This window comes from Phoenix dactylifera, chromosome 13, assembly GCF_051530095.1.
Source record: "Phoenix dactylifera cultivar Ajwa chromosome 13, Ajwa_hap1_PhDact_Kaust_v1.1, whole genome shotgun sequence".
Taxonomy (NCBI): domain Eukaryota; kingdom Viridiplantae; phylum Streptophyta; class Magnoliopsida; order Arecales; family Arecaceae; genus Phoenix; species Phoenix dactylifera.
This window is the reverse complement of record NC_143202.1, coordinates 24,047,177-24,072,499: the sequence shown is the minus strand read 5'-3', so window position 1 is coordinate 24,072,499 and position 25,323 is coordinate 24,047,177. Positions and strand designations below refer to the sequence as shown.

The window sequence follows — 25,323 nt, the reverse complement described above, 5'->3', positions numbered from 1 at the left end:
GTGGGAGAAAGCTAGGAGGACGGACATTGTCATCGCTAAAGGGCTCGGACGCCATGTGGGATGGCACGGATCATATTCATGGGGCTCCGGTCCAAGATGATGAGTGGGGAGAGGAGGAAGAAGAAGAGGAGATCTTCGCTTCCAGCATCACCGCCTCTTCTTCCTCCTCTCCCCAATCTACTTTTCCTGCATCTCCACTCCCTTTCCCTCCTTGAGAAGGCTCTCCTCTCACCTCCCTCTTCCTCCTCCGCCAAGTTCATATTGGCAATAAATTTATAAATCATTCTTCTACCATTTATATATATATATATATATATATATATATATATAATAGCTCAAAATATTACGCATCGATATTCATGCTAAGATTATTTTATATCCTGGGCACGTGTCCATAATCAATGCAATATTATGTTTCGTATGTCAATTTTGTATCTTTTAGCAGGGCCTCTGTTCATATAGATACTAGCTTCGGATGTTGATTTTCTCCAATTCTTTAGGTTTGTAAATAGTTATCTGAGAGCTTTCAAATATTTTTTTTTAAAACATACGCATAAGTAGATGAAAAATTACTAAATTGCATGATCAGATTCATATTTTATAAACATGTTATTTTTATTAAAACCACTCATAGCAAACCATATGCATTAAAAATATGATAATTTGAAAATAATAAGAAGTGTAAGATTTACTTACTTCTTTCACCTTAAATCGTCAAACTTCCTCACATGAATTTGTCAAACTATTTTAAATATTAAAAGCAAAATTAATTTCTATCAAATGACTCTAATAGTCTTAAAATAATAAGAGAAAAAGAAGTTTAACCGGGCGTGCGATGGTTTCGGATGGGTTAGATTTAAGCGATTTGATCAATAAATCATGGGCATGAACTCGGTCAAGGCTAAAATCGTTCAAGGGGTTCATTATTAGTGGGTTTTAAAGACACTCTACAAGACTAGAGTAATCGGTCCATTGGTTGCCCGAGCACCAAGGCGGTTCAGGAGATCTTTGCAGAGGTCAATTGGGGTCCAAGGACAAGGAGATGGGACTTGATACTTAGATCCATAGGTCTTCATAAAAAGAAAATGAGGATATGTGAAAATGAGAATAGGTCTTCATTATCTTTATGAGATGAAACTAGATAAGGGTTGAGGGTTCCCCATGCTTCTCACACAATAAGAAAGAGCTATTATGAGAATATGTGATTTCACACTTTTAGTACGGATTCAATTTTGGCTTTGTATTAATTCAAATTCTTTTCAAGCAGCTGTGGATGCAAATTGATCGACCTAGGACAAGAAATAAGTTGCCCAGGCTGAACTCGTAGTATCAAATAAATAATCGGGCTCAAGCCAAGCTCAACAACATAGCTCAGGTCACTAGTTGTCCCAACGGTGTGAATGAGCTTCTTATCAAACTAAGTTAAGCTTCTATATGTCTTTGCATTTCCAAAACCCTCAAACTTGGCTTAGTTATGTGTGGAACTTGAGAAAATGCATGAGCTTGGCTCATTTTTTGGCTGAACAATGTTGAAGAAAACCTGTTATGATCCCAGCTTCAGTTGTTTTATGAACCGTGTGGCACCAAAACCTCATAACCTAGCATGCGGTGATTTGTAAAAATACATATAGATGAATTTTTAATATTGATGTCACTTCTGACATCATTTTCTTGGACCCCACAAAATCTATTTCTTAAATCGGTGACCACTTGCCATATTATGATTCTGCGGTATAGGCTTACGCATTTCCTACAACAAGGTCTATGGTCACGTTCCACAATGGCGGCCGGACAAAAAAGTTAGCATGACGCTAAAAGTTAATACTTCGACAAAACAAAAGGTGTTAGCGTAGAAAAAGGAGATGCATCCCTACGGGAGATATCTGCTTTAGGGCAGATGGAAAACTCTCTTACGGTTTTGTCTTTTAAAAAACGCTTTTTGAAGAAAATTTTTTTTGCTCTTCCATTTAAAGCACAATCCTTTCTGCTACTCAATCGATGTGGGACTAAATTTCTGACCCTCTCCACCCCTAACACTAGCTCTCCAGCGGAAAGAATTCGTGCGGAATCTATGGAGGGTCCATGCTCACCACACCATCTATTAGAGCAGGAAAATAGGATGTTGGGGCAGGTAGAAGCTTTCCTCACGATTTTGCCCTTCAAAAAATGCCTCGGAAGGAGTTTTTGCATCCTTGTTATTTCTTGCAAAAAAAAAATTGATGCTTGGACGACATCATTTCCCGTATAGCTTTGGGTCGAGGCGTTGCCTTCCAAGCGTCGTGATGGAAACCGGCACAGACATTATTAGACTTTCTTGTAATTTCCATTGATATTGTTATTAGACACTTTTCCAAAACGTGAGGCCCTTGGACTCTCGTAAGAGTTTCAAACGGGCTTGATGCAGTGACATGCGCAGTGACCTCAATATTTATGGTTTAGTCTTTCAGATTTTGGTGAATTGATACATTTATGCATGGTTTAGTCTTTCTAGAGCCTTCTACGTGGAGTATTTAATATCAGGAATCCTCGGCCATAGGCTTCTATCTAAAGCCCGCAAAGGGAGAGGAAGCGAGAGAGAGAGCGCGATGGCGGAGGTGAGGGCGAACAAGAAGGTTGTGCTCAAGGACTTCATAACGGGTTTCCCCAAGGAGAGTGACATGGAGATCGTGACGACGGACACCGTCCGATTGAAGGTCCCCGAGGGATCCAAGGCGGTGCTGCTCAAGAACATGTACCTCTCCTGCGACCCTTATACGCTATGGCGTATGAGAAAGCACGACGAGCCCCCCTCCGTCCTCGGCTCGGTATACCTTATAAATATAATATACAATAAGACTCCTCTTCTCTCTCTCTCTCTCTCTCAGCTTTTTATCTCTTTTGTTTGTTTCTACAACTTATTTCTCTTATGTTTTCTTAAGAGCTATGGGAACTGTTTATGGAATCTTCGATCTAAGTTTTTAAGGCCTGGTTTTGGAGGGCGAAGAGATGGAATGGTAGCTGATAGGGTCGGTAATTTTATGGGGGTTTGGGGTTTGAATTAATTGGTCCTTTTGTTTGTGACCGGGGTCATATACTTGATTATTCGAATAAAGTAGTATCCGACAACTTCATGGTACAGTTGTGCTTAAATTAGATGTCACGATTAAGATTATTGTACAGTTTTGTTTGTTACCTGTGTCATGTACTACACGCACCGACTCATTCTGTAGTCCAGTAGTTACGACTTTTGAGAAAAAACACAATTAAATATGTTATTTGAACAAGAAATGCCAAGAGCGCGCTGGGTAGAGAAGTTTATAGGAAAAAAAAAGCATGGAAAATGTTAGGATAATGAGTTATGAGTGTGAATCATATTTAAGTTTGCATATTATTAGTTAAAATTCCGTTTCATATTCATGATATCATTTGAGATGGCTGCTTGTGGAGAGAGTTCACTATAAGTATGTAGCAGTTGACGCGACCCCCCGCTCACGATCTCGGATCGGGGGTGTGACAGTACGTGACATGTCATGGCGTAGTGTCACGCGCCACCAGCATGGTTGCAGCACATATGAATCTTTGATTTCTAGTTATTTAAGCTTTTACCATGCAAAAATTTGGCTCATATTATATTGTTAGTTTTATAGTGATATAACTTAGATGCTTGGGTCAGATGATAAGGCTAAATTGGCAGGTCAAGAGAGGAAAAACATGTCAGTAGTAAATTTATGTGGAAGGACATATATAATTTGAAAAGCAATGGTTAGAATTTCATCTTTATGATTGTAGAAATAATACATATGGATCCTACATTGTGTTAAAGAGTCATATTCTCTGTAATTCATGTTTGCTACATCATTAGAGCTCAAATAACAGCTAGTATTTTTGAACTTGATGAAGTAAAAGGCCATCCATTTCCCCAATCAAGCTAAAGCTGTTTCGGACAATGTTACCGTTATGGAACTTCTACTTATGTGGGCTTACATTTTGAGGTTCCCTGTTTCTCCATGTTCATCTCTTTTCTTCTTTCGTTGTACAGGTCATAACTGGTTTTGGTGTGGGTAAAGTGGTGGATTCTAGCCATCCAGATTTCAAGGTAGGTGACTTTGTGTGGGGCATGACTGGATGGGAAGAGTTTAGCCTCATCAAAGAAACAGAGATGCTTTTCAAGATCAGATACACTGATGTACCCCTTTCCTATTACACTGGCCTTCTTGGTAAGTTGTTTGTTCAGCAAAATGCCTACAAATCTGGTATTCGCCATCTGACTATGTTGAGTACATAACCATTAAACAGTAGTCGTTCTTTGATATCGTTATATGTTTCTTTAAGGTCTGATTTGACAGTTGTATTACATGATTGTTTAACAACTGTGGTTGTAAATCTTGCAACAATGGCAAAATGATACTGAAAATCATTGACATCTAACATGGTATGGACTATGGAATACCAATGTTAGTTTTTTTTTTTAAAAAATAAAATTCCTTGGTATTACCTATTACTGATAATGGAAATGTTCAGGGATAAGTAAGGCCATATGTGAATTGTATCATCTGGATCAAGGATTGCCTGTTGAGGCAGATACCTGAAACCATGTTCAGAAAAAAAAAAAGTCAAACAAGTGAAGCTCAGTGTAAATTAGATCTATTTTTCCAATGATTATTTATCAGCTTTGTGCATCAAGCCAAGAGAGTCGACAAGTGTACTAAACCAGACCTAGATCGAGTAATTACTATGGTGAAGAAAAAGAATGTCGCTGAACTTTGGTAGAATAGTTCTGTTCCTTAGTTTCCATGCTTCTCTTACAATTTGTTATATGGCTTCTGACATCACTATTTTCATATTCAGGCATGGCAGGGTTCACAGCTTATGCGGGATTTCATGAGATCTGCTCGCCAAAGAAAGGGGAATATGTCTTTGTGTCTGCTGCATCCGGTGCTGTTGGACAGCTTGTTGGGCAGCTTGCCAAATTAATGGGCTGTTACGTGGTTGGAAGTGCTGGCTCTGATGACAAGGTTTGTATGACTGTGGCTCGGGTTCTTAAGTTTTGGAAGAGGAATTGCTGAAACACATAAGAAATACCAAAAATTGAACAGGCATGAGGTTAGAACCTGGACATGAAGATTCATTTAAAATGGGCAAGGAAGGTTTCATGTATTGGATTCAGGTTACCCAAATTTTGTTTTTCAGAATACAGATAATGGGAGTGTTTCTGGGAGCACTTCACATCAAATGCCCCTAGATCCCTTTTCAGCTGCAATTTAATATGCAAGCAACCTCAGGGGCTTAGATGTTGAAAAATGCTACAATTTTGTAGGTCCCTAATCCCTATTAGAAGAATGCACCATCGATAACCTGAAATGTTTCACGGTGGATGTTTTCTTTTTCTGTTTTCTTATGACTAACATGAGATCGAAGAGGTATAACGGATATAATTGTGGTTGCAGAGAAGAAAATTGTACGCATTCAGCTTTAGTGAAACCAAGCAACAGTCCTGAGAGATTTTGTGTTCTCGTATGCATATTACTCATGCCTCTTCTGTTTAAGCATCACTCAATTTCTTTTTTGGCACTATAGTCCTGAGAGAGATTTTGTGTTCTCATTGCATTTTACTTTTGCCTCTTCTGTTTAAGACTGCTCAACTTCCTTTTTGGCACTGTCTACTCAGGTTAACTTATTGAAGAACAAGTTTGGTTTTGATGAGGCTTTTAATTATAAGAAGGAGCCAGACTTGAGTGCAGCTTTAAAGAGGTTGGTTGCTTTTTCTTTTTTTAACTGACTTATTTTTTTTTCTATATCCCGAGAGAACTGATGGTTTATGAAACTAGCGTTCTGCATCCAGCCTTAAACTCTTAGTGATACATGGAATTACACAGACAAGTATGCGGCGTGGGTCTCGCCTGTGTATGATATGCATCTTAGCTTCAATTCCAACTGTCCTGATTTCTGAAAATCTCTGCAATGGAATTTGTGATGATCCGTGATTGGCGGGCGCTTTTATGTAGGATGTTTGCATAATGCAGGTCCATCCATGGTCTAGTTATTGTAGTTTGGAGAACATGGAGTTGCCTTCAAATTATTTGGACTGTCATATACCCTGGTTGTGGAGATTTCTTCTCTATATATTGAACCAAAGAGAATCTGTTGTTATAATAATATAAATAGTGGCAAGCTGGTATTAGATAGATAGCTCTCTCCCCTGAGTATAGTTTGTTCGGTCATTTAATTTTACAGTGTGAACCATATATGCTCCATTGAAGCAAGGTGAAGAAGGGCACCAACAATTTCTTTCTGACATCAATCTAACGAAGTCTTTCTTTTCAGGTTGTTCCCTGAAGGTATCGATATCTACTTCGAGAATGTTGGTGGTCCGATGCTGGACGCTGTTCTTATCAACATGAGGACCCATGGTCGGATTGCAGTGTGTGGAATGATTTCTCAATACAATCTTGAGAAACCTGAGGGTGTGCACAACTTATTCTACCTCGTCGCAAAGCGCATCAGAATGGAAGGGTTCCTGGTTTTGGATTTTTTGCATAAATATCATCAGTTTGAGGAGATCATTGCCCGGTATATAAAGGATGGGAAGATCACTTATGTGGAGGATAAAGCTGAAGGACTCGAGAATGCTCCAGCAGCACTGGTGGGGCTCTTTGCAGGCCGCAATGTTGGTAAACAGTTGGTTGTAGTTTCTCATGAATGAACAGCTGTGTGAGCATCAGACTACTTCTGTAAACCTTCCCAAAAAATAACCATCTGCTCTTGTCGAGTAGATTGTATTGTGCCTCTATGAAGGACTGAATTTTTACTTGCACAATTGCTATGATGTCATATTTTGTTTGAGAAGCTGTTTTTGAGGTTTTTCGTTTAGAAAGACATTTTTGGGGTAAATGTTGCTGCTCATTCTACTGGGTGTGAATTTGGCTGGATATTTGCAGGCTGGTCTGATCTTGTAACAACCCAAGATCTCACCCAAAGTGGCTAGCCGGAAGGAATTATTTGGATTTTTTGATCCCGTATAAGTACCCAAGATTAAGCCGGCTATAGGCCGAGCTTACTCTGATACCATTATAACAATTTCGGACCTCACCCAAAATAGCTAGCCGGAAGGTATTATTTGGGTTTCTTGATTTTGTATAAGTATTCAAGATCTACCCAATAAATAATCGATGTGGAACTAAACACACACTCACACGGATCCTCACAAGTCTAGTTTGTGATAATTATTCTTTTGAACGTGCTTTTATAAATAGTCCCATCTTCAATGAATGCCCCTTTTGATCCTTTTCGCGAAAAGTGCACCAACAAAAAGTACTGGTTAAAATCAGCATAAAATGCCATTGTTTCTCCTATGAAAGATCAGGGATTCTTTGGCTAAAAGTCAAGAGCTTACGGAAATCAACCTCTTATCGTGAAGATAGGAATTCATGGAGATTAAGCCGATGATGTAGATAAGAGCCACGTAAAACTCTCACACTTGGATGATGAATAACTGAAATGAGATATCCTCATTTAATACTCTTCTCATTGGTATTTGAGAACAATTTCACGAAGAGTTTTCTGATAGGCATCAATCAATACCAGTGATAATGAAACTAGGAGTCTAGCCAACCTTCTATATTGCAATCCCGGCTCCTTTCCCTGCATATATTTCGGTCTCCCTTGTGAGCGATCTTTGTGAACAGCAGTGGCTTCCTCTCAAATAAATGATTAAAAACAGGATGGGATTCTTCTCGAGCGGCGACCGCGGCCTTAGCCGTGGACCTCGGGACGGGGGGGAGCAGACGAGGCATGGGTTTCGCGGGGCAAAGGAGAAGGAGAAGGGGAGGGAGGAAAATGGGGAGTGGAGGGAGAGGAGGCGGCGATGAAGGGCGGCTTAGGATTTGGAGATTAGAGGGAGGGAGGAAGCGAGGAGGACGGACATTGTCAGGTCTTCTCCTCCAGCACCATCGCCTCTTCTTCCTCCTCCCCCCAGGTCGAGTACTTCTCCCGCACCTCCGTTCCCTTTCTCTCCTCTCACCTGCCTCCTCTTCCTCCGCCGCCAAATTCATATTGTAAATAAATTCATAAATAAATTCATAAATCATTCTTCTATCATTTAGATATTCATATTAAGATCATTTTATATTTTGGACATATATTTATAATCAACAGAGTATAATATTTTTTATGCTAACTTTATACTAGTTGGCAGCGCCTAGGACTGTCAACGGGCCGAACTGCTCGGGCTCGGCTCGGGCCCAGCTCGGTAAAAGCCTGATTCGAGCTTAACTCGTTAGTCAAACGAGCCCGAGCCCGAGCTCGGGCCCGAGCAGCTCGCGAGCCCAAACAAGCCCAAATGAGGGCTCAGTCCAATTAACAATTTAGTTGGGTCCCAATTAAACTTGGACTCAACCCAATTAAATTTTATTTGGCTTAATCAATTTAAATCCCAATTTGATTGAACCCAGTTGGATTTAAATCAGACCCAACCCGAGCTAATCCAAATCCATTAAATTTCTTCAAATCGAATTGGATTGGTTCGAGTTCGGACTCAGCCTGTTAACCCGAACCCAATCCGTTAACCCTTCCCTTCACCTCCTCTTTCTTTTTCTTTTTTTATCTTCTCCTTTCTTCTCGATTTCTTCAGAAGATTCCAGCACCAGCGACTCAGTGAGGCCCCTCCCCCTCTTTCTTCTCCGTTTCTCCCCCTCCCTTTTCCTCTCTATGCCGACTCCTCCGGACCTCCACCGGTGACACTGCGACAGAGGAGGGGATGAGAAGCCCTCCTCCACCGGCGAATCAGGGGAGGAACCGAGGAGCCCCTCGCACAGGAGGGTCGGGCCACGACCGTCGGCGCTCGCGGCTGTGCGCGCAACGCCCTCGGTAGTGCCTGCGGCCGACACCCGTGCCGGCGGTGCTCGCGGCCGAAGCCGGCGGCCGCCGCACGTGATGAGGTGAGTCGACTCTTCTCTCTCTTTTTTCTTTCTTTCTTTCCTTCTTTCTTCTCTTCTTCTTCTTTTCTTTCTTTCTTTCTTTCTTTCCTTCGTTCTTCTCTCCAACGACGAATCGAGCTCGGCTGCTCGTTCTTCTCTCCGATAGGGATGACGATGAACCGAGCTCGGTTGCTCATTCTTCTCTCCGACAGGAATGGGGATGGGGTGGGCTTGGGCTTGGGCTCGCGCTCGGGCTCGGGCAAACGAGCTTTACGAGTTCAAGCCCGAGCCAGACTATACCAAGCAAGCTTGAGCCCGAGCCCAATACAGGGCTCGGTACCGAGCTTGAGCCCGAGCATGAGCCTGAGAATTTGTGAAACGAACCGAGCCGAGCCTGCGGAGGCTCGGGCTCGGCTCGGCTCGTTAACAGCCCTAGCAGGGCCTGTGTTTCTACAGATAATAGTTTTGGGTGTCGATCTTCTCCAATTCTACGGGATATATGTACTTATTTCAGCTTTCGAAATATTTATTTTTTTTTCTTAAAACATACGCATAATTAAATGAAAAATTACTAAATTGCATGATCAAATTTATATTTCATAAATATGTTATTTTCATTAAAACCACTCGTAAAACGCTTTTCATGACAAAGCAAAATTTTCATAATATATGTTGATCTATAATTGTAAGAATAATATGATATCTTCACTAACAAACCATATGCATGAAAAATATGATAATTTGAAAATAATAAGGAGTGTAAAATTTACTTACCTCTTCCACCTTAAACCATCAAACTTTATTAGATTAATCTGTTAAACATATTTAAAATATTAAAGGCAAAATTAATTCCTATCACATGACTTAGTCTTAAAATAACAAGAGAAAAGGATGTTTGACCATGTGTGCGAAGGTTCCGGACGGATCAGATTTAAGCGATTTGATCAATAAATCATGGGCACAGACACGATCAGAGCCAAAATTGTTCAAAGGGATTCAGTATCAGTGGGTTTTAAAGAACTCCATGGGCTCGTTTGGTTCGCGAAAAAAGAAGGGGGAAAGTGTGGTCAACGAAAAAGTAATGAGATGCCTCTTGTTTGGTTGGAGTTTTCAAAGGAGAGAGACGGGACAGTTGTATTTCCATGAAAATATGATTCCCACATTTCATGGGAAAGTCTTTCCCATGAGAAATATGGAAAAGTTACTTTTCCATGAGGCGGAAATCACTCTATTTTTATTTTTTTCCAAAAAGATCTTTCAGCATTAAAGAAGCATTAAAGAGGCATTAAAGACCTAATTTTTATTAAGGGTATAATAGGAATTATACATAACTTTCTCAGAAAAGTGAATAGTCAACCAAACATAAATACTTTGAAAATCTGTCACTTTTCCATTGTCATCCAAACATGTCAAAAGTACTTTTCTAGACATTCTCTTTCTAGGAATCTGCTTCTCATGAATCATATTCCTTGGAAGAAAAATGCTTTCCGCGAACCAAACGAGCCCTATAAGGCTAGAGCAAACGATCCAGTAGGCTGTCCGAGCACCAAGGCGATTCAGAACTTCTTTGCAGAGGCCAACCCGGGTTCATAAAACAGGAAGATGGGACTTGATACTTGGATCTATGGGTCTTCATAGAAAGAGAAAGAGGGAGAGTAGAGAGAAACTAAAAAGAAAGAGGAAAGAGAGGTTGGGATCGTCAAGGGTCATGTTAGGGGACTTGGTAGGCAGCTAGAGATGGTGAACAACCGACGGCCAAAGTGGACCAGATCGAGTTTGGTGAGTCTTCTGAATATTGGTAGTAGCCAAACTAGTCTACATCGAGTCCGGTGATCCTTCTGAATTAGATCTTTCCTTGTTTAGAGGATTTAGCTAATGCTAAATCAGAACTAAAGATGAAAAAATACTTGTTTTTCTACCTGACGGCTGAACTACTTGGTTTTGCTCAAACATAGAGTTATTAGTGCTTGTATTGAAGGTGCAGCCAATCGAGACACGATCTAAGTTAGGCTATCTTCTTCTTTAGTTGTGCGAGACATTCCATCATCTCATCATTCGTCGAGGTAGAAGTAGCATCCATAGTCGCCTTTGTCCTTCAATATACTTCAAGCACGGATAACCCTTCTCCTAATTGCTTGTACTGCTCATGCATCTAGACTGTGTACTAAGGCTCCCATAGATGTAGAGGACTGAAGCTTTGATACCAACTTGATCTGATGAGATCAAGTTAAAATTCCTCCATATAAGAGCATAGCTCTGATACCAACTTGATTTGATCGGATCAAGTTGGAATTCCACCATGTATGAGCATGGCTCTGATACTAACTTGATCCGATCGGAGTGAAGAAAGATTTTTTTCAACCTGCTCAATTCGAATCTCTCAAAAGAAAACTAAAAGAAGATGGAGAAATCTCAAAAGTATGGCTTTAAGTCCCGTGTCTTTCATTAATCCTTTCTACCTCTTAAACTGAGGTATATAGCCCCTATTTATAATATTAGTGAGATTCCCCTTTTCACAATTTGGGTTGAATTTTTCGACTAGTTTGAATAGAACTAGATACTCATAGTAGCCAAAGTATTCTCTATCGAGTTTGGTGATCATTCTGAATACTCGTAGTAGCCAAACTTGTCCACATCGAGTCCAGTGATCCTCCTGAATTACAGGCCCCAAGCTCAAATTCTATATGGTCCTTTGGAGGCTTCTTATCCCCCATAAAATTGGCTACAACTCCAGCCCAAAACACTCATGTTACTGGGCTAGAGCTTTGAGATGGAAAATCATTTTCTGTGAAAAAAACTAAAAACTGCTTCAACTGATTGAATTGGGTAATTTCAGAATCTACTTAAATTCAACAAACCCATAGACTTAAGCTGGATTCATGCTCAATGAATAAGAATTTGAACTCTAAAGGGTTTACTTGGACCATGTTAGGATTGCTGCTGGTTCAGATTCAAGTCAGACTCAATATCTTTAAAACCAAAAGGAATTAAGACCTCATTAATGCCGATAGGAAGATTGTATAAACATTTTTGCCTTTAGATGAAGCATATTTTTTTTTAAAAAAATGATATCAACCAATAAGAGAGCAGTAATGCACAGAATAGGATTGGAGACAACCCACCCCAAGCAGGCCCAATGGGCTGCTCATCCTAACCTTCGAGATGCAATAGACTACATACCCTATCTTGTGGGCAAATTATATCTTGCACCGCATGCACCAATATAGCCATGCACCACACCGATCATTTTCGTATGATGAATGAGGCCTACGGAAATGAAACGACCCGATTGGCATGGTGCACAGCCATGGTGTATGATATAATTTCTCCTTGTCGTGTAAGTAGCTACTTGGGATATAACTTTTCTATCTCATTGTCTCTATGTGATGAAGCTGGATAAGGGTTGAGGGTTCCATGCTTCTCACACAATAAGCAAGAGCTATCTATTGTCATGCCTTCTGACATCATTTTCTTCGGCCCCCCGGCCGCTATCTATTTCTTAAATGGGTGACCATCTTTTTTTTTTTTTTTGCTAAAACAGATGTTTCATACAAAGCGGGTACGAATACACCCAGACGAATCTGCAAACAAAATATCCCGGAATGCACCAGGCAAGTCATCCTCACCAACCCATAGGGTGTCTCCCGAGTGGCTAGCAACATATGCCGCCACCCAGTCCGCGGCCCTGTTGGCCTCCCGATATATATGCATAACCCGAAAGGTGATCCCCTCCCCCACCATCGACCCTATATCACGGAGCAAAGGATGCACTCCTTCTCCATCACCGTGAGGGCCCTGCTGGGCCCAGCTGATCACCGTGGACAAGTTGCCCTCCAGGAGGATAGAGCTCGCCCGAAGCACTCGTCGCGCATGTCGCAATCCCAGCCAAGCCGCTCGCAGCTCTGCCCCTGGGACCGAGGTATCGAAGATCTGACAACCCCCGACTGCCACCATGGTAGAGCTCGGTCCCCTGATAACAAAACCTGCCCCTCCTCTCCTGCCTCCATCCAGGACCGAACCATCAAAATTGACCTTGAGGAAACTCAGGGGTGGGGGCTCCCAGGTGAAAAACACCGTGTGAGAAGCTGCCAAAGCAGCATGGGGGCCCCAGGTGTCCCGAGCTATCAAAGATCTATCATCCAACCCTACATGAAGGAGCTCTGCTGCCTGTGTCCGAGCCCGCTCCATCACAAACAGTGGGGACGGACGGAGCTCGCCAAAAACTCGGACGTTCCTGGCCAGCCATACCTGGTACACTGTGCAGGACGCTCAAATAGCCACAAAGCGCATCTGAGGGGATCTAGATCACCGCTGAACCTCCTCCAAAAAGCAGTCCCTCCGGCTCCAGGCACTCTCCGGGATCCCGGACAGCCTCCAAGTCCACCTCGCCCAAACACACTGGAATAGTGCATGATCCACTGACTCGTCCACCTCACAAGACAGGCACACAGAGGGGATGCTAACACCACGTCGGCTCAGTGCCCAGCTCGTCGGCAGACGGTCCCAAGCCACCTTCCAGAGGAAAAGTGCAACCCTCTGGTGTAGCCCAAATCTCCAGACCCAGCCACAGTCCCTGCCCAGCTCTGACCCCTGCTGGAGAACCCGAGAGACATCACCCACTCTAACTCTGGCTCTACAAGTGGTGCTCCATACCCTGACATCTGGCCCTGCTGATCCCTGGACAGGAAGAGCCTGTACTCGCTCGGCTAAGTGCTTCCCAAATAACTAGCCCAGTCTATCCTATGGGTGACCATCTTTGCAAGTGGCCGCAGTGCCACAAACAATTTTATATATATATATATATATATATATATATATATATATATATATATATATATGACTATCTATTATGATTCTGCGGTAAAGGCTTACGCATTCTCTACGACGAGGTTTATAGTCACATTCCGCAATGGCAGCAGCAGTGTCATGAGAAAATATATTATGGAACCAGATAGCCGAGAGGATACTTTACCTCCTGAAAACCGATGAAGTGGCGTCGCATTCGTCAAAGGGCCACAGGAATGTACACCGGGCAATTGAATTAAATTGAAGGATAACAGGAGGCGAGACTTGGATGGTGGTAGACCCCTGAGATCATGTATATTAACCTAAACAACTTGCAACATGATAATTAGTATTCTGAGTTAGCTTCATAAGAATCATATATAATTGGTGTTCTTAGCCTTTGTTTTCAGCATCAATTAATGTTGTTTCTCTCGGCCTTTCTATGTCGAGAGTTCTCGTAAAAAACCTGGCTGATGATTCTTGGAACCTTCAAGGCCAAGTTGAGAGGGGCTACTTGGTGGAATTTCATGGCAAAGTTCTTTCTTTGGATTGGATCTTTCAAAGAAGGTGTAAGAGCTAGGAAGTATGCACGGAGAATTGCATATATGTCCCTCATGGTGGTGATTACAGTTTGGAAAGGACCAAATCACTTCGTTTTGCTCAGCCATCAACCAAAATACTGCAGAATAGATGGGAAGTTGAGAGTCAAGTTTGGCTGAAGTTCTTTACTCAAGAAAGTTTTAAATTTTTTTTTATTTTTTTTTAATTTTTTTTGCATGAATACCCTCCTAAATATCGAATTTTATATGGATATCCTCTCAAAATTAATATTTACATATATACCCTCGTAAAACATTTATTTTGTTATTCTGCCTTTTTTATCTTTGTTTTTGCATATGTACCCATGCCATCTAACGTCGTTAAAAAATTAATGGTTTTAAATTAAAATGGCTAAAATATGTTTAATGAGTAGATGTGTAAATACAAATATTTATAAAGCGATCTCGATAAAAAAAATAATTTTAATTTTTTATTTTTAATTAAAATAAATATGGTTTTTATTTAATGGTGTTAGAAAAAAATGGTGTATTAGAGATATTTATGCAAAAACAGTGTTTGATAAGAATATAGAAATAAATATAAATTTAAGAGAGTATTCATGCAAATTTGGACTTTAAGAAAAATATTTGTGCTAAGAAAAACTCTATTTTTTTTCTTCTTACCATATGTTGGTGGAAAAATGGACCACCCCACAAATGTAATTATAGCACCCAAATCCATCAGCAAGCTCGAGCTCATCCTAAGAGATCGAGCTCTTCCGCCCTCGAGCTCATCCTAAGTGATCGGGCTCTTCCGCCCTCGAGCTCATCCTAAGTGATCGGGCTCTTCCGCTCTCGAGCTCATAGACCAGAGAGCCGAGACCAGAGAGCCGAGACCAGAGGGCCGAGACCAGAGAGCCGAGACCAGAAGGCCGAGACTAGAAGGCCGAGACCAGAGAGCCGAGACCAGAAGGCCGAGACCAGAGAGCCGAGACCAGAAGGCCGAGACCAGAAGGCCGAGACCAGAGAGCCGAGACCAGAGAGCCGAGACCAGAAGGCCGAGACCAGAAGGCCGAGCACAGCAGGCCGAGCCCATGCCTTAGCCAAATATCCAATTTCCACCTAACCCTCTAAGGGACCTGACAACTCCACTATAACCTGCCACTATCTCCAAGCCATCAAGGCATAAGATCTTCGCAGGTATTCGGCACGACCTGCCATTAATGCACGAGACTCTCTCAAGTCTCCGATGCACTCAGTCATTTAATGAACACGACCCAAGACGATCTCCGGATCACTGAACCATCAGAACGTATGGCTCTCCCTGACCGCCGGTTCATTCGGTAATAAATGCACTTACCATCCACGGACCCCAGGCCCACCACAGCCGGCGGTTCAACCACTCCAACAGGTCCGATCGACCGTGACAACTTCCTGATTCCGGTCTGATCCGGTCCCGTTCTCCATTACGCCATTAATGGGCCAAATCGTGCCCAATTATTACAAAACAGGACAAACCTCCTGTCACCTCCCAGGTAACAAAAATCCTCCTATAAAAGGAAACCTGGGGGGAAAAGGGAGGGGGGACCAAAAACAAGAGGACAACAAAAACGGAAACAGATCCCCGGGACTGAACCCGCCGGGAAGCACAGACACAATTGAGGACATCATCCTCTTCGTCTTCTTTATCTTATCCAAATGTTCTTGCTGTCTTCTCCACATACTCTCTTCCCTGCTCTCTCCACATATCTGTCCCCTCTGACTTAGGCATCGGAGGGCCGGCGCCGGGGAGCCCGGCCACCGGTTTTCCTTGCAGGACTTGCACACCCCCCCGCAGCGGAGGACGCAGCCGGCCGGCGCACCGCCGTCCGCCCCCTGCAGCAGCGGAGCTCCTCCTTCCCCGGCTTCACGGCGGCCCCCGGGTCCAATTTCCAGCAACAGTTGGCGCTAGAGGAAGGGACCGAGTTCGCTGCCATGAAGCTAAGAAGCAAAGGGGCTTCCAATGCCTCTCAACGACCTCCACCTAGTCCGGAGCGTTCCGTCCGGAACTCATCACCTCCGACCGAGTCAGTTCATCAAGTTCGGCCGGAGCAGTTCGATGCCCTGGTACAACAAGTGCAGGCCCTGGCTACCGCTGTCCAAAGCCTGCAACCCAGGGGCATCCCAATGGCACCGCCTCCTCCAGCTCCAGTTCAACCGGAGCCCCCTACAAGCGGGTTTCCCCTTCGAGTATCATGCTCCAAGTCCCAAACGCTCAGTCCAAAATTCACCATCAAGATCTCCGGTAGATCAAGTTCCACAAGTCTAACTCGAGCACTTCGATGCGCTTGTGCAGCAAGTCCAAGCGCTAGCTATTTGCAGCCCAAAGCCTGCAACAAGTGGAGGCCCCTCCTGTGCCGCCTCCACGGAATCATGTGAAGCAGAGGAAGAAACTTTCTCCTGACTCCCGAGCCATCTCGAATCAGGCATGGCTCCCGCTGCAACGATGTATGTGGGGGCAACCAGTGAGAAGTAGTAGTCCAAGTCTCACGTCAACGAGTTGGGGGGAAAGAGAAATAAAAGCTGAGGTCTGGAGAAGGAAAGTTATGGAGCTTTAAAATGGGATTGTAAGCCTCTGTGACAAAGGGTACAGCCCCATTAAATCCCATTATCCTTCCAAGTCTTCTGTCTGCCGGCAGCAAGCAAGAAACCAGCATGTACTCCCTCCTTACGGGCGTAAGTCCTTGGGACGGCGCCCGCGACATTGCTCCCCTTTCAGAGCGTCGCCATCACTGAAGCCCCCGCCGAGCTCATGCAGACCGAGCTCAGAAACCCGAGCGCAAAACACCTAAAAAATCAAGCCAAAGAAGGCCGGTGCCGAACCAAGTCCTGAGGGACTTCGAAGCTCGAGAGCTATCAAAATATCTCCAAAAGGTACAGGACGCCACTTTGGCTTCAAATAAATTCAATATTTTATCTATTTTCAGGTTAGCCAACGAGCTCGGCTCGTGCTCCTACCCTGACCACGGTCAGGATGCCCCGAGACGTCGGGATGCCTCGATCCGTCGGGATGACCCGAGACGTCGGGATGCCCGAGACGTCGGGATATGAGTTAGCGGTCCTCTCTGACTGGACGAGCTCGGCTCGTGCTCCATCGGCTATGAGTTAGCGGTCCTCTCTGACCGGACGAGCTCGGCTCGTGCTCCATCGGCCATGAGTTAGCGGTCCTCTCTGACCGGAAGAGCTCGGCTCGTGCTCCATCGGCTTCCACCGTCGAGCTCGGCTCGTGCTCCCCGAATATGAGTTAGCGGTCCTCTCTGACCGGACGAGCTCGGCTCGTGCTCCATCGGATATGAGTTAGCGGTCCCCTCTGACCGGACGAGCTCGGCTCGTGCTCCATCGGCTTCCACCGTCGAGCTCGGCTCGTGCTCCCCGAATATGAGTTAGCGGTCCTCTCTGACCGGACGAGCTCGGCTCGTGCTCCATCGGATATGAGTTAGCGGTCCTCTTTGACCGGACGAGCTCGGCTCGTGCTCCATCGGCTATGAGTTAGCGGTCCTCTCTGACCGGACGAGCTCGGCTCGCGCTCCATCGTCTTCAGCCAACGAGCTCAGCCCGCTCTTCTATTTTTGGATCTCTGCCGACGTCCCCAAAGAACGGAGTCCGAGTAGAGAAGCGTCTTCAGTCGCCTCGGCGCAAGGACGCACACGGTACAAGGTACCCATTCATTTAATGTCTTTACATTATTTTATTCTTGGACTTTTCTCTGCCGACGTCCCCAAAGAACGGAGTCCGAGCAGAGAAGCGTCTTCAGTCGCCTCGGCGCAAGGACGCACACGGTACAAGGTACCCATTCATTTAATGTCTTTACATTCTCATTTATCTTTACTTGGATTCTTCTCTGCCGACGTCCCCAAAGAACGGACTCCGAGCAGAAAAAGCGTCTTCAGTCGCCTTGGTGTAAGAACGCTCACAGCACCAGGACGATCGATGACTGAACTACTTCCTTCGCCCGAGCCAAAAAGCAGCTCGGACTCGGAAGTCGGGGGGTAGTGTTGGTGGGAAAATGGACCACCCCACAAATGTAATTATAGCACCCAAATCCATCAGCAAGCTCGAGCTCATCCTAAGAGATCGGGCTCTTCCGCTCTCGAGCTCATCCTAAGTGATCGGGCTCTTCCGCTCTCGAGCTCATCCTAAGTGATCGGGCTCTTCCGCTCTCGAGCTCATCCTAAGTGATCGGGCTCTTCCGCCCTCGAGCTCATTCTAAGTGATCGGGCTCTTCCGCTCTCGAGCTCATCCTAAGTGATCGGGCTCTTCCGCTCTCGAGCTCATCCTAAGTGATTGGGCTCTTCCGCTCTCGAGCTCATCCTAAGTGATCGGGCTCTTCCGCTCTCGAGCTCATAGACCAGAGAGCCGAGACCAGAGAGCCGAGACCAGAGAGCCGAGACCAGAAGGCCGAGACCAGAGAGCCGAGACCAGAAGGCCGAGACCAGAGAGCCGAGACCAGAAGGCCGAGACCAGAAGGCCGAGACCAGAGAGCCGAGACCAGAAGGCCGAGACCATCAGAGAGCCGAGACCAGAGAGCCGAGACCAGAGAGCCGAGACCAGAAGGCCGAGACCAGAAGGCCGAGACCAGAGAGCCGAGACCAGAAGGCCGAGACCAGAGAGCCGAGACCAGAAGGCCGAGACCAGAAGGCCGAGACCAGAGAGCCGAGACCAGAAGGCCGAGACCAGAAGGCCGAGCACAGCAGGCCGAGCCCATGCCTTAGCCAAATATCCAATTTCCACCTAACCCTCTAAGGGACCTGACAACTCCACTATAACCTGCCACTATCTCCAAGCCATCAAGGCATAAGATCTTCGCAGGTATTCGGCACGACCTGCCATTAATGCACGAGACTCTCTCAAGTCTCTGATGCACTCAGTCATTTAATGAACACGGCCCAAGACGATCTCCGGATCACTGAACCATCAGAACGTATGGCTCTCCCTGACCGCCGGTTCATTCGGTAATAAATGCACTTACCATCCACGGACCCCAGGCCCACCACAGCCGGCGGTTCAACCACTCCAACAGGTCCGATCGACCGTGACAACTTCCTGATTCCGGTCTGATCCGGTCCCGTTCTCCATTACGCCATTAATGGGCCAAATCGTGCCCAATTATTACAAAACAGGACAAACCTCCTGTCACCTCCCAGGTAACAAAAATCCTCCTATAAAAGGAAACCTGGGGGGAAAAGGGAGGGGGGACCAAAAACAAGAGGACAACAAAAACGGAAACAGATCCCCGGGACTGAACCCGCCGGGAAGCACAGACACAATTGAGGACATCATCCTCTTCGTCTTCTTTATCTTATCCAAATGTTCTTGCTGTCTTCTCCACATACTCTCTTCCCTGCTCTCTCCACATACTTGCCCCCTCTGACTTAGGCATCGGAGGGCCGGCGCCGGGGAGCCCGGCCACCGGTTTTCCTTGCAGGACTTGCACACTCCCCCGCAGCGGAGGACGCAGCCGGCCGGCGCACCGCCGTCCGCCCCCTGCAGCAGCGGAGCTCCTCCTGTCCTGGCTTCACGGCGGCCCCCGGGTCCAATTTCCAGCAACACCATACAGATAGTTTCAAAGTTCGTTCGTCCCCATTCTATTGTAGGGTGGTCATGATCCGTCTCCATTCTAATTTAACATGACGCTAAAAGCTGGACTTTAGACAAAAAAAAGACAACGATTAATTCTTGCAAAAAAAATTGATGCTTGGACGACGCGTAAACCTGTGCCGTCCGGGCGTTGCCCTCTAAGCGTCGTGAGAATTGACAAACCCTACGGTCCACTCCATCGACAAGGTAGCCTCGCTATTTTCATACCATCAAAAAAAAAAAAAATTCATGTTAATTTACTGCAATCATTCAATAGTTATAATAAATATTGTATATTCTATGATTTTTATTGCTAAACTTTTAATTACTATAGTAAAGGCTATTTATAACGGCATTATAACCAATTAAAAATTATTTCTTTCTCTAGATGATATTATTTTTTTAAGAAAAAATTGCACCCAACCTGACTTTTAAAAAATTTCTTTTTCCATAAAATAATAAACGCATATAATTGCTACTTTTATTTTTTTTTGGAAAGCTTACTTGCCTGAAACGCCTAAAAACCTGGGAGAAAGTTTGTACTTTATTTTTCCTCTCCGTCTTTTTGCATTTCTAGAGCCTTCTACGTGGAGTACTTAATAGCACGATCCTCGTCCATAGGCCTTCTCTAAAGGCCGAAAAGGGGGAGAGAGAGCGCGATGGCGGAGGTGAGGGCGAAGGCGAACAAGAAGGTTGTGTTGAAGGACTTCATAACGGCGGGTTTCCCCAAGGAGAGCGACATGGAGGTCGTGACGACGGACACCGTCCGATTGAAGGTCCCCGAGGGATCGAAGGCGGTGCTGCTCGAGAACCTGTACCTCTCCTGCGACCCTTATATGCGGTCGCGTATGAGCAAGCACGACGAGCCCTCCTACGTCCCCGACTTCGTCCCTGGCTCGGTATACCATATAAATATATGATATAATAAGAACCCTCTCTCTCACACACAGGTTTTTTTTTTTTTCCTACAACTTATTTCTTTTTTTTTTTGCTTGCTTGTATCATGATTAGATAGGATGTGACAGATGTATCTATATTTTTTATATTTTTTAAAAAAATTAGTCAGATTTTTTTATTGTTTTTAGTAGATGAGGCAGAGGCAAGGTTCGAACTCTAATATCATGTGAAAATTATTATTTATCTCAAAAACTTAAGTTGATAGTCTAAAATAAATTTATTTATATATTTTATATTTTTTACATGAAGTAGTATCCGGACAACTTTGTGGTGCAGTTTTGCTTAAATTAGATGTAGCGATTAGGATTATGAGGCTTTGCTTACGATTACCACACGCACTGACTCGTTCTATTGTACAGTAGCTGAGAAAAAGCACAACTGAATATGTTATTTGAACAAGAAATGGAAAGAGAGCGCTGGGTAGAGAAGTTTATAGCAAGAAATGGGAAGAGAGCGCTGGGTAGAGAAGTTTATAGGAAAATGAGTGTGAATCATGATCACAAAACTACCGAGAATTTGATGGTTCTTTTCAGTCCTTCTTTGTTCTTGTGGATTTGTTTGCTACGTGTCGTCCTGGGGGAAGGGAGTGTGTGTATGTGTATGTGTGTGTGTTTTCCCTTCTGCAATAAAACGTATTTTAAGCACGTCTTTAGGTGTTCTTACGATCGTTTTAATTCATTGAGAAATGCTATGTTGTAGCCCAATGGTCGATCCGTCCGAAAGTTGGACTGCTTTGATCTGGATGCGGCAATACTTGTTTTGGTATAAAGTTTACCTGTATTTGGGAGTGAGAAATGTGTGTAGGGTTCAAAAGAGGCTGCAGAGCTGGAAGAAAGCAAGTAGTGTCCGCATCACTTTTCATCAGGATTGGTTAATGTCTAACAGTGCAGATTCTGTCATTCTATTGATTAGATGCCAGTTTTTGGCATTCAGTGGTTTGATAGAGCACTCAGGGAGTCATAAACTTGAGAAAGATAGGTTGTCATGTATCCAAGAGTGGGTTTCCTTTTCTTTTTGGAGTTGCCATGTTGCACGTTTGATGGCAAAGCATGAGATGATCCGTTGAAAAATATTGGAAGAATATTGGAAGAATGAATGAGAGAGACAATAGGATCGATGGGAAACTATGGTGGAATGGTTAGGAAAATCATAGATATAAGGCTAAAATAGCAAATCAAGAGAGGAAAAACATGTCAGTAGTAAATTTATGTGGAAGGAGATATATAATTTGAAAAGCAATGGTTAGAATTTCATCTTTATCATTGTAGAAATAATACATATGGATCCTACATTGCGTTAAAGAGTCATATTCTGTGTAATTCATGTTTGCTACATCATTAGAGCTCAAATAGTAGCTAGTATTTGTGAACTTGTTGAAGTAAAAGGCCATCCATTTCCCCAATCAAGCTAAAGCTGTTTCAGACAATATTACCATCATGGAACTTCTACTTATGCGGGCTTACCTTTTAAGGTTCCCTATTTCTCCATGTTCATCTTTTTTCTTCTTTCGTTGTACAGGTCATATCTGGGTATGGTGTGGGTAAAGTGGTGGATTCTAGCCATCCAGATTTCAAGATAGGGGACTTTGTGTGGGGCATGACTGGATGGGAAGAGTATAGCCTCATCACAGAAACAGAGATGCTTTTCAAGATCAGATACACTGATGTACCCCTTTCCTATTACACTGGCCTTCTTGGTAAGTTGTTTGTTCAGCAAAATGCCTACAAATCTGGTATTCGCCATCTGACTATGTTGAGTACATGGCCATTAAACAGCAGTCGTTCTTTGATATCGTTATATGTTTCTTTAAGGTCTGATTTGACAGTTGTATTACATGATTGTTTAACAACTGTGGTTGTAAATCTTGCAGCAATGGCAAAATGATACTGAAAATCATTAACATCTAACATGGCATGCGTGGAATATTAATGTTTTTTTTTTTTTTGATTTCCTTTGGTATTACCTATTACTGATAATGGAAATGTTCAGGGATAAGTAAGGCCATATGTGAATTGTATCATCTGGATCAAGGATTGCCTGTTGAGGCAGATACCTGAAACCATGTTCAGAAAAAAAAAAAGTCAAACAAGTGAAGCTCAGTGTAAATTAGATCTATTTTTCCAATGATTATTTATCAGCTTTGTGCATCAAGCCAAGAGAGTCGACAAGTGTACTAAACCAGACCTAGATCGAGTAATTACTATGGTGAAGAAAAAGAATGTCGCTGAACTTTGGTAGAATAGTTCTGTTCCTTAGTTTCCATGCTTCTCTTACAATTTGTTATATGGCTTCTGACATCACTATTTTCATATTCAGGCATGGCAGGGTTCACAGCTTATGCGGGATTTCATGAGATCTGCTCGCCAAAGAAAGGGGAATATGTCTTTGTGTCTGCTGCATCCGGTGCTGTTGGACAGCTTGTTGGGCAGCTTGCCAAATTAATGGGCTGTTACGTGGTTGGAAGTGCTGGCTCTGATGACAAGGTTTGTATGACTGTGGCTCGGGTTCTCAAGTTTTGGAAGAGGAATTGCTGAAACACATAAGAAATACCAAAAATTGAACAGGCATGAGGTTAGAACCTGGACATGAAGATGAGGTTAGAACCTGGACATGAAGATTCATTTAAAATGGGCAAGGAAGGTTTCATGTATTGGATTCAGGTTACCCAAATTTTGTTTTTCAGAATACAGATAATGGGAGTGTTTCTGGGAGCACTTCACATCAAATGCCCCTAGATCCCTTTTCAGCTGCAATTTAATATGCAAGCAACCTCAGGGGCTTAGATGTTGAAAAATGCTACAATTTTGTAGGTCCCTAATCCCTATTAGAAGAATGCACCATCGATAACCTGAAATGTTTCACGGTGGATGTTTTCTTTTTCTGTTTTCTTATGACTAACATGAGATCGAAGAGGTATAACGGATATAATTGTGGTTGCAGAGAAGAAAATTGTACGCATTCAGCTTTAGTGAAACCAAGCAACAGTCCTGAGAGATTTTGTGTTCTTATATGCATATTACTCATGCCTCTTCTGTTTAAGCATCACTCAATTTCTTTTTTGGCACTATGGTCCTGAGAGAGATTTTGTGTTCTCATTGCATTTTACTTATGCCTCTGCTGTTTAAGATTGCTCAACTTCCTTTTTGGCACTGTCTACTCAGGTCAACTTATTGAAGAACAAGTTTGGTTTTGATGAGGCTTTTAATTATAAGAAGGAGCCAGACTTGAGTGCAGCTTTAAAGAGGTTGGTTGCTTTTTCTTTTTTTTAACTGACTCTTTTTTTTCTATATCTCAAGGGAACTTATGGTTTTTGAAGCTAGTGTTCTACATCCAGCCTTAAACTCTTAGTGATACATGGAATTACATGACCCAGACAAGTATCTTGCATGGGTCTCGCCTGTGTATGTTGTGCATCTTAGCTTCAATTCCAACTGTCCTGATTTCTGAAAATCTTTGCAATGGAATTTGTGATGATCCGTGATCGGCAGGTGCTTTTATGCAGGATGTTTGCATAATGCAGGTCCATCCAAGGTCTAGTTATTGTAGTTTGGAGAACATGGAGTTGCCTTCAAATTATTTGGACTGTCATATACCCTGGTTGTGGAGATTTCTTCTCTATATATTGAACCAAAGAGAATCTGTTGTTATAATAATATAAATAGTGGCAAGCTGGTATTAGATAGATCGCTCTGTCCCCTGAGTATAGTTTGTTCGGTCATTTAATTTTACAGTGTGAACCATATATGCTCCATTGCAGCAAGGTGAAGAAGGGCACCAACAATTTCTTTCTGACAACAATCTAACGAAGTCTTTCCTTTCAGGTTGTTTCCCGAAGGTATCGATATCTACTTTGAGAATGTTGGCGGTCCAATGCTGGATGCTGTTCTTGTCAACATGAGGAACCATGGTCGGATCGCAGTGTGTGGAATGATTTCTCAATACAACCTTGAGAAACCTGAGGGTGTGCACAACTTATTGTACGTCATTGCAAAGCGCATCAGAATGGAAGGGTACGCGATTCTCGATTTTTTTCATAAATATCATCAGTTTGAGGAGATTATTGGCGAGTATATAAAGGATGGGAAGATCACTTATGTGGAGGATAAAGCTGAAGGACTTGAGAATGCTCCTGCAGCACTGGTGGGGCTCTTTGCAGGCCGCAATGTTGGTAAACAGTTGGTTGTAGTTTCTCATGAATGAACAGCTGTGTGAGCATCAGACTACTTCTTTAAACCTTCCCAAAAGTTAGCCATCTGCTCTTTTCAAGTAGATTGTATTGTGCCTCTATGAAGGACTGAATTTTACTTGCCCAATTGCCATGATGTTATATTTTGTTTGGATAGCTGTTTTTTAGTTTTTCCGTTTAGAAAGGCATTTTTGGGGTAAATGTTGCTGCTCATTCTACTGGGAGTGAATTTGGCTGGATATTTGCAAGTTGGTTTGGTCTTGTAATAACCCAAGATCTCACCCAAAGTGGCTAGCCCGGAAAGAATTATTTGGATTTTTTGATCCCGTATAAGTACCCAAGATTA

General features: G+C 43.5%; 2 protein-coding genes across 2 annotated transcripts; both read left to right on the top strand.

The window, feature by feature from the left end:
* Positions 1–2,522: 2,522 nt before the first annotated feature.
* Positions 2,523–6,882, top strand: LOC120112159 (2-alkenal reductase (NADP(+)-dependent)-like). The gene is made up of 5 exons (XM_039130841.3): positions 2,523–2,804; positions 4,019–4,196; positions 4,828–4,994; positions 5,648–5,730; positions 6,304–6,882. Exons 1-5 carry the CDS (start codon positions 2,586–2,588, stop codon positions 6,680–6,682), a joined length of 1,026 nt encoding a protein of 341 aa, XP_038986769.2. The 5' UTR covers positions 2,523–2,585; the 3' UTR covers positions 6,683–6,882.
* A 13,566-nt stretch (positions 6,883–20,448) lies between these two features.
* Positions 20,449–25,104, top strand: LOC148700284 (2-alkenal reductase (NADP(+)-dependent)-like). Its single transcript, XM_088709796.2, has 5 exons — positions 20,449–20,733; positions 22,310–22,487; positions 23,108–23,274; positions 23,953–24,035; positions 24,613–25,104. Exons 1-5 carry the CDS (start codon positions 20,494–20,496, stop codon positions 24,989–24,991), a joined length of 1,047 nt encoding a protein of 348 aa, XP_088565922.1. The 5' UTR covers positions 20,449–20,493; the 3' UTR covers positions 24,992–25,104.
* The last annotated feature ends 219 nt before the right edge of the window (positions 25,105–25,323 follow it).

Bases quoted from the DNA above. Each gene is read 5' to 3' on its own strand.
- LOC120112159 (XM_039130841.3), top strand. From the start codon at position 2,586: ATGGCGGAGGTGAGGGCGAACAAGAAGGTTGTGCTCAAGGACTTCATA. The intron at 4,197-4,827 runs GTAAGTTGTTTG...TTTCATATTCAG, and splicing joins CTATTACACTGGCCTTCTTG to GCATGGCAGGGTTCACAGCT. The intron at 4,995-5,647 runs GTTTGTATGACT...CTGTCTACTCAG, and splicing joins GTGCTGGCTCTGATGACAAG to GTTAACTTATTGAAGAACAA.
- LOC148700284 (XM_088709796.2), top strand. From the start codon at position 20,494: ATGGCGGAGGTGAGGGCGAAGGCGAACAAGAAGGTTGTGTTGAAGGAC. The intron at 20,734-22,309 runs GTATACCATATA...TTCGTTGTACAG, and splicing joins CCGACTTCGTCCCTGGCTCG to GTCATATCTGGGTATGGTGT. The intron at 23,275-23,952 runs GTTTGTATGACT...CTGTCTACTCAG, and splicing joins GTGCTGGCTCTGATGACAAG to GTCAACTTATTGAAGAACAA.